The sequence below is a fragment of the Copidosoma floridanum genome, unplaced genomic scaffold, assembly GCF_036245765.1.
Source record: "Copidosoma floridanum isolate Cflo_tuat_1 unplaced genomic scaffold, Cflo_Japanese_pri ptg000006l, whole genome shotgun sequence".
NCBI classification, from domain to species: domain Eukaryota; kingdom Metazoa; phylum Arthropoda; class Insecta; order Hymenoptera; family Encyrtidae; genus Copidosoma; species Copidosoma floridanum.
In genome coordinates this window covers 27379289-27388607 of record NW_028321883.1, presented here as the reverse complement: position 1 = coordinate 27388607, position 9319 = coordinate 27379289, and the positions used below count along the sequence as shown (strand labels likewise).

The 9319-nt window shown below is 48.1% G+C and overlaps 1 protein-coding gene across 1 annotated transcript; it reads right to left on the bottom strand.

Annotated features, from left to right (window-relative positions):
- Positions 1-3853: 3853 nt before the first annotated feature.
- Positions 3854-8072, bottom strand: LOC106647118 (uncharacterized). The gene is made up of 3 exons (XM_014363372.2): positions 7401-8072; positions 4807-5623; positions 3854-4703 (listed from the first exon to the last, which is right to left on the bottom strand). The coding sequence occupies exons 1-3, from the start codon at positions 7438-7440 to the stop codon at positions 4034-4036; spliced, it is 1527 nt and encodes a 508-aa protein (XP_014218858.2). The 5' UTR covers positions 7441-8072; the 3' UTR covers positions 3854-4033.
- Between the last annotated feature and the right edge of the window lie 1247 nt (positions 8073-9319).

Genomic DNA, 9319 nt, shown 5'->3' with positions numbered 1-9319 from the left:
CCGAAATCTGTCGCGAAAACGTGTAACTCAACCTTGACACTTGCTCCCTCGCATCGGATTTTTATACTTGTAGTGTACCACGTCTAGGTACACGTAGGCCCGAAATTCGTTAGAGAGAGATCCCTCTTCCCTTCTTTATTTTCTCCTCGGCCGCATGACACACAGGACTCGCAGCATAGGCAAGTAGGTACACATACATACATTTGTAGTTTTGGTTTGATTTTGCAGCGAAACTCACACGTACCGTACTGGTATATACGAAAAAGAAAGGAAAAAAAAAAAAAAGCATTACAACAGCTTCCCCGCTCTCGTTGCTACAATTGTCACCCTCTCTCTCGTCACGCTTTTCATCCCTCTCCTTTTCTCTCGACGCGTAGTTACATTTACGCGACGACGGTTTCATTTTTTTTTTTTTTTTTTTCCTTACAACAACAAAAAATATGAGAGCGAGAGAGAGCCAGAGCATAGAGGCCAAAATCTCGTTTTCTCTTTATCTTCCTTCGCTACAACACCAGCGGTGTAAAGCACTTTCCTATATGTACATTAATTTTATTTAATTTTATGCTTTTTTTTTTTCTTTTATTACTATGAGCGGGTTGGTCGGAGGTGGGCCTTGCCTTTTTGCCGGGTCGAGAGCCCGCTGCCCTCTGCCGTCCCTCCTCTGTTTTTTCTTTTTATCGAGCGTCAACGATTGTTATTACACGTGTGTATGCAAAAGTTGAATCAAGCATCTTCAGTTTCACATCGCGAGCCACCAGCAGTTGGACCGATTCGCTAAGGACGTTTTAATGGGCCGCATGAAAAAAAAAAAAAAAAAGAAGAGAAAAAGGAAACTGCCGTAGGGGGTGGGTGGGGGAGAGAAAAAAAACATCATCATCATCGTACCGGCGTGTAATTCAGTCTGACCGTGTCGAGGATCAGCAGCAGAGTAAACACCGCGCATTCATAAGTATACGCACATTAGAAATAAATGAAGCGTCCCGCGGGCCTTCTTTCTTATTCCCTCCCTTCCTTTCCTTGCAGGCCCTTTAAACACATCCGGCCGCGAGCTGGGCTTACACGGGCCGATGATGGATCTTGATCGGGTCCGATGGAGCGTGAGCTCGGGCGCCTCTCGACTCGCGGAGGGGAGGGTTTTCCTTTCATCGCTCTCTTTGGAAAATTTCGGTGGGTCCAGCTGGGAAATCGCGCTGGATCGGCTCGTTTTTGCCGCGCACCGAGTGAAACTCCGTTGCGCCACAGCAGAGTAGGGGGGGGGGGGATTTAGGCTTTTTGATTTTTCGCCGAGATCGAGAGGTAAAAAGTGCACCTCGAGGAGAGAAGAAAGCCGAGCCGGGGGCTGCAAGGAGAGCGCGGAGAAAAGACAACGCAAACACTCCAGGAAATGGAAAGCGTAACAAAGAATATCGGCGGAGGGGGAGGAGGAGACGAGCGTGTATCGCGCCATTGTGCGGATTTTCCCTCTGGGTTGCGTGGCTCCTTTCTTCCACTTTCCCTCCCGAGTTCATCTCCGGTGATACAAGCATCGAACGGACCCGTCGGCGCGCGAGATACCGAGTTTCCTCGGAGGGAAGCAGAAAAAAAAAGGGAAAAAGACGAGGAGGGTGGGTTTCCTCGCGGTGCGCGGGAGAAAGGAGCGGAAGCGCGTAATTATTCGAGGAAAAAAAAAAAAAAAAAAAAATACAGGGGATGCGCGTGTCGAATGGAGGGTGCATAACAGTACTTTCTTCTCGTGTAGCTGTACTCCATTGTGCTAAGCCTACATCGGTAAACAGTACGTGCACGCAAGTGCGCGATACACGAGAAAAGGAAAAAAGATTGGTATACGCTGGTTAAACTAAATTTGAAGATATCTTGGGCATTTAAATGCAATTAGAGCCTTGCGCAAGAGTGGGAGCGATAATAAGTATGGGTTCGAGACTTGTTTCAATTTCAGTACTCGCAGGGTTGTTAAAAAATATAAAAGCGGGAGAGCGCGGGGGAGGGGGTTCTCGTAAATTCCTAAGGACCTCGAATGCAGAGGGAAAGAATGGGGAGCTTTCAAAAAGAAAGTCGGGAAAGATAATGGAGTGAAAGCCCGAAAACGCGAGCAAAGTTTGGGGCTCGAGTGCAAAAAGAGTGTGTGTGTGTGTGTGTGTGTGTTATGGGTCCCATTGTAAAACGTGTACGCGGGGGCCCCTGGGTTGCGGAGCGTTGCGTAGTTTCGGGGCGGGTGTGTATATAATGGGCGCGCCGATGACCTCGACCAGGGGCGCATTTGCATGGAGAGCGTGAGTTCTCTCAATGACTCGGGACGGAGCGTATATAAATCAGCCCTCGGGGGGGAAGGCCGGAGGACGTGCCATTCGGGAAAAGTGGTCCGCGAACTTGTGTGTTGTATGGGTGTATCGATGCGTGCGCGGCGTGGATTCTTTCTTTTGGCTTTTCTCGGCTCTCGGGGCTGTATGGGCACGAGGGACTGTTTTGCATTTCCGTTTGGGAAACGTTTTTGGGGGCTGAGTGGCTCGCGTGTTTTTGGGGAGAAATTTTCTTTTCCCCCCCCTCCCTCTCCTTCTGCTTTTCATCGTTGTATGTGCTTTTTAACGTGTGTCCGTGTGTGTGTTAAATAAACAAGAATATAGCTGTAAAACAATAAAGGAAATCATGCGTTAACGTGTGAATAAATAAATAAATAAATAAGTAAATGATTGGTAAATCAAAAGAAAACGAAAAAAAATGTGTGTACAATTGAATAAAACATTTATTATTGACTATTTAACAAAACTTATGATTTTTTTTTATTTCCCTTCTCCATGTTTATAATATAACTTATGTACAATACTAGTTGTTGGTATTCAGTTGTTTTTGAAAACTACTACCGTCCAGTTGTTATGATGTTATTTATTATTAATTTTAAAAAACTTCGCGGCCGATAGTATAACCTGTCGCTCGCTAGGTCACGACTACTTATCGCAATTGACAAAGTAGCTTTTATTGTTTAAAATCTGGACGGTAGTAAAAAAAAAACAACCCATACTTTACTGTGTCACTCCTTAATCCTTCACTTCTTTAATAATTCAAATTCCTTCACAAAAGAAAAAGAAAAAAAAAATCTTTGGGGTACGAACGAAAAATAATTTAAAAAAACGTTCGTTCGCAACGAATTATAATAAATTTATGTACAAAATAATGCTTGTCGCTCACGCAGGAGGGAACGACAGAGGACGGGCGCGGATCGAAATGATCACTCTCCCCCCCGTTGTTTTCAACTGTCAGAGGAACTTGCATACCATATTCAATATCCTCCAAATCCTCCTCCTACTTTTTTGTTTTTTTTTTCCCTATCTTCTCCATTTACTACTTAGTACTGATAATTTTTTAAATTGTTACCTTCTTTTACTTTTTTCCTTTCCTCTCGATCGACCTCCATTGATCATCATTATACGAGATACCCACTGCAACTTCTTCTCCACTATCAAGCGCCCGCGTTACTGGCAAACGCCGAATCGCACCATAAACGCTTTACGCCCACGCACCATTACCCATCAATAAAAAAAAAAAAAAAAAAAATTATCCTAAAAGAGGAACGGCACTTGTTAGCGAACACGTTGTGCATAGTATAGATGTTTGGGATGGTTTTCTTTTTTTTTTTCTGATAATAAATGTGGTGCGTGCGTAAAGCCTTTAATGCTGAGATTCGGCGTTTGTCATGTAGGTAACGCGTACATTTGACAATGGAGGACAATTTAGAATATCACTGCAAATCAAAGCGTGTATTTATCATTTACGCACACAAAATATCTCATATGGTAATGATCAATGGAGAGTGACCGCGAGATGAAGAAAGAAATAAAGAAAGAAAAAAAGTAAGCATTAAAAATGACCAACACTGTTAAACAGAGAAGACGGGAGGAAAAACAAATTTTTATTTTTTATTTATATATCTATATATATGTATGTATATATTTATGCATCATTCAAAATAACAACTATGTACAACAACGGTAGTACATTACAAAAGCGTCAGCATCGGCAGAGGGTCGGGTATCACCTTCTACCTTCTACGCGGCCTCTCGGCGTCGTTGCGACCAGAACGGCTGCTCTGTAGCGGGGACAACTCGGGGTACACCCTCGAGCGCGAGCTGGGCATCGACAGGTCCTCCGGCTCGGTCTGCATCGGCAGATCCGGAAAGTAGCCCACCTCTTGGTTAACGGGCCCATCGACAAAGTGCCTCTGCACGGGCGACGACTGCCCCAATTGCTGATACGGCCGGCGCACCAGTTGCCGCATCTCGAAATCCTCGTCGGCTCCCACCATCTCTCCACCCTCGGCCTCGTCGTTCACGTGGTGGGCATCGACCGGTTCCTCGGGCAGGGCCTGACCGACCAACCTACCACCAGCTCCAGGGACAGCGGCAACCTCGGACGGCGGGAGGCACTTGTGCTGGACGTAGTGGTGCTTGCGCCTGAAGCGCTGCAGGCACTGTTTGCACTCGAATGGCTTTTCGTCCTTGTGAATGAGCTGGTGGGCCTTTAATTGATTGCTGTCGCTGAACTTGTTGTTGCAGACCTCGCAGGTGTAGGGCCGCTCGCCCGTGTGTACCCGCAAGTGGCGCCTCAAGTTGGCCACCTGGACAAAGTCGCGGTCGCAGTGGTCGCAATGGTACGGCTTTTCCCCCGTGTGCAGCCTCATGTGGGTCTTCAAGTGGTGATCCCGCGTGAACCTGAACAAAATCAACGGCGTATCCCTAATTATCAACATTTTTGATCCTTTGTGGGAATAACAAGGGTTATTGAAGGTGCCGCGCGTCATCCCGGTTAACTCACTTTTTGTGGCACTCCTTGCACTCGAAGGGCTTCTCCCCGGTGTGGGTCCTCTCGTGGTTCTGCAGTACGTGCTTGTAACCAAAGGACCTGTTGCAGACGTCGCACGTGAAGACCCTCGCCCCGTTTTGCTCCTTGGCCGTCTCGCTGGGGCTGCCCGAGCTCGCGGGACTCGGCGCCTCCGCTCTGTCCATCACAGGCCCGTCCGACGCGGTCTTCATCCTCGGTGCCGGGTTCTTGCGCTGCTTCTTCAACACCGGGCCCTGCTTCCTCCTCTGGGCACCGCTACTGCTACTACTGCTGACCACGTTGTTGTTGTTGACGTGGCTGCTGTTGTTGTTGTTGTTGTTGTTGTTGAGGGCGTGTTTGCCGGGGCGCTTTTGGGAGGTGCTGTGGTGGCTGCTGGCCGATTGGCTGCTGAGGGCCGGGGACGTGGGACCGGTGGCGAGGCCCGAGGGTGGCGAGGAGGCGGAGGGCGGCCAGCCGGCCATGTAGTGCGGGTTGTAGAGCGACGGGACAAAGTTGGCCGCGGACATGGGATGGGTCATGCCCTGCTGCATCATGGCGAGAGCCGCGAGGGTCGACGGGTTCATCATCGCCATGTTCATGAGGACCGAGGACGCGTGGTTCACCTGGTGGTGGCCCCCGTGGGCCTTGCCGCTCTGGTGGATCGGCACCGCCGTCCCCGAGTGGTTGTGGTTGCTACTGCTCGTGTTGTTGTTGTTGTTGTTCAACGGCGGCGAGCCGGCCTGTTGTAGGTGATGCTGCTTATCGACGGCATCGTTCCTCATCGCACCGTGGCCCGGATTTGCCAGGTACCCTGCAAAGCAACAAACGTTGAGTAACGCGTTGTCTAGCCTCTCGCTTCGGATGCGCTCGCGATGCAACTAAAGTCAAACGGCCCCGGGCCTTTTTGCGCAACCACCAAGTCGAGTGAAAAATAAAGAAAACGAGCAGATCGCCGGTGGACGAGGGGGACAGAGGTGAGATTCAGCTGTTGTTCGAGAGAAAAAAAAAAAAAAAAAAAGAAAAAGATCCAGAGGTTCGTCGAGTGACTTTCCCTCTCTCCGTCGAGGCTCTTATACACACGCGTGTCCTCCTCCGTGTCCTCCCATTCATATGGTGTGTGCGCGCGCGCGCGACCGCCGATTTCATTCACGTGCTCCGCGCGTAGGTATGTGCCATGGCTATATATACCCCACATGTGGGTACCGCGACTCTTGGATAACGTGTGTACCCATATACGCGTGAAAGAGAGAGATAGAGAGAGAGAGCGCGTGCCACCCACGCGCCTCTCCAAGTCGTTTTTACTTTCTTCTTCGTCCCGTGTACCGCGCTTGCTCCTTTTTTATCCTGTTCCTCTCTGTTTTTCGAGGCCAACGACTCGTCTTCGCATCATCGCGCCGATCAACATCACCGCGAGAGTACCTCACGTGGGGTTTTGTTTTGCTCGCCCCCGCACGCGCGCTTTCACGAGCGGATTCCCCTGATTTTCTCTTTCAAGAGCGAGAAAGCGGAAGGCTGTCCCATCGGGTGACGAAACACCGGACTCGCCTTTTTTTTTTTTTTTTTTTTCTAGTACAGAGCCACTGGACATCATCACCTTCGGTGTGTTACGAGCGACCGATTTTTCTCGCCTAGGCCAAATATGCGTGTGTATCAGTGTCGCTCGGGGGTGGATAAATAAAAGGTCTCGGGCCGACGGGCCGCGCGTTTCCTGGCAACGCGCTCGTCCTCTTCCTTCTGCACCTACTACCCCTTTTTTTTACTCCCATCGAGGGGAAAAAAAAAGTTTCCTTATTGCTCTACTCCGCGTATCCGATAATTGGAGTCCCCTGTACTTTGCGTTCGTTTAACAAATTCTTGCATTTTGAGAGCTTTTCCGCCGGTACAGTTGGAGGTGACAACAGTGAAACCCAGTTTTTCCGTAGCGTTGAAAGATTATGCGCCGTAAATCTGGGCTGTGCGGTATAATGCCGTCGGTGGGCGAATAATCGACCAAACGAACCTTGCCGTGCGTATACGTACAGTTCTTTTTTTTTCCCCCTTATCCGGTTGTGAAACACGAGAAAATGGATTTTTCGCCGAATGCAGGAGACTTTGTTTCCGTGTGTATATGGTGCAAATGCAGAAAGCGGATCAACGCCGACGTAAACATCATTTTAACTGGTTGATAATAAGCACACAGCCGCCGGCAGGGCCCATTTGCTCGAATCGTCTCCCCCCCCCCCGCGTGCATATACCCATCACTTATCTCTGTGTGAGCAACGATGAGTCTTAATTACTAATTATTCATTTTGCTTCGGGTTGCCATTTCGAATATTCGAAAAAGTAATTACGCGTACCTGGTACTCGTTTGACGCGTTGACGTGGTTGCACGTTGGTTAACCGGTCTATAACTTAATTGGTCCCGAACAAGCGTTTAACCGATTATCACGCAGGTTAACGTGAGTCACTTTGACACCGGGAAAAATAATTTGGGAAAGTCGTTCGAGTTGGGTGTAGTCATTTATGTATACTCTTTTCGTTTGAATTGCATTTAATTGGGGGGGAGAAAAATGAAATTTAAAAAAGAAAGAAAAAAAACAACAACGTACCTGCAGCGTACTGCTGTTCCTGCAAGTAAGACAGAGCCATGGTCCAGCTATCTCTGACCTCTGGGCATCCAAGCTCTTGTGTATATGTATTCTCCTATACTTTTATCCTCGTAGGTATAATATATCCCCTCGAATCACAGACTAACAGCGGCTACAATAATCTTGACGTACAAAAATATCATCGACGCACCAACTTTATTTTCTCTCTCTCTTTCTCTTTTTTTTCCGCGCGTCTTCCTCCCTCACTCGATATTATCATATGCACAGTCGCGGGATCACAGATACAAAAAAGGTAAGATAAGTAGAAACATCCCACAAAGCACCGAATGCGATGATTACATATGTATATGGCAGTGCCGTTGAAACAATTTCCTCTTCATGCGGAGCGAAGCACCATCAACTGGACAAGCGTGAAAAACGGTAAAACGTGGTCCATCACACGCTTGGATGATTATTATTTTTCTTCCAACACGATTTATCGGTTGAAAGGTCCGTTGGTTTTGAAAAAACAAAAGAAAACAAAAATTAAAATAACAATCACTCGGTCGCGAATGCGTATCGTGGAGCGCGCCGGAGCTACGAGTGTATGTATAGGAGCTCTCTCGCACTCCGAGAGATGTTACCGCGGGCTGATCTAGCCCTCCACTGACGTTCGAACCGTAAGGCACGGGCTTTTCATCATATGTATACACACACACACAACTGGGCCTCCGGCAATTCTCGGTTATATATCCCTCGCTTGGTTTTTACTCACCACCACCGCTCGGACTGTACGCATATTCTCCCCCCCCTCTCTCTCTCTTTCCCACTACCTTATTCTTACCGTTCGAGCGAGAGAGAGAGAGATCTCAAGGGGGAGAGTTTGCCGCCGCTGCTGATGCGCTGATGGCAACCCTTCGCTCAGTCGCTTCTGTTCGTGTGCCACGAGTAAGTATACATGTATACGTGTAATATGCGCCGGGCTCTGATGGCTCCGTACAGTGGTAGTGGTAGGAGAGAAACAGGGAGGGGAGAAATAGTATACTCTATATACTATAGCACCATGTATATGGTTATATATGTGTATTGGAAGCAGCGAGTATAACGAGCAGCCAGCCGATGTTGGTAAGTATAAGTGCACGAGGGGAATTTGGGGATGAAAGAGAGAGAGAGAGAATGGGTGGCGAGCGGCAATGGTGGGGTGGAGTTGATGGGGCAAGAGTGGGAGTTGTAGTTGGATGAGAGAAGAGAGGGGGTGCAACGTCTCTGCAACGGGTTCCGACTGCCACCAGTAGCTTTCGGAGTCTCGGATGGCGAGGGTGTGCGTGATTAGCGATCACGTATCGAGCTTTTTCATGCAAAGAAATATTCTTTCTTTTTTTTTTTTTTTTTTTTTTTTACATTTGCAGAGGAATATCAAAATAAAGCCGATACTTGCGCAGCGATCGAAAGGATTATTCGGCAGCACCGGTGGGCCAGTTATTCCAAATGCACTTCACGATCATCCCACGCACGAGCATATGTATTTTCCATCAATCATCAAAAAAACCTGAATCAAGGGAAACGCGTCGACGAGCAAACGACTCGGACACACGGTTGTGAAACACAAGCCACACGCGACTCCTCATAAATAACGAAAATTCATCAGCCGCGTCCTCCTCCACCCGTAATCGGGTCCGAATTAAAACATAAATTTCCAAGGGGCACGAGCGAGCCGACTCCCCGCCCATTTTCCAATAAAAAAAAGAGCAGGTTTTTCCAACGAGGAGAGCTCGCGTCGCAGGGATGTTGTAAAACACACGGAGGGATGTACTTAGGTATATATATATATATATAAAAAAAAGGGAAAAAAGTGAAACCGTCGTCTCACCTGCCGACTGGATGTGTATATATATAGGCTACACAGGGCGTGCGCTGAGCGCGTGGCAAAGACCGACCGA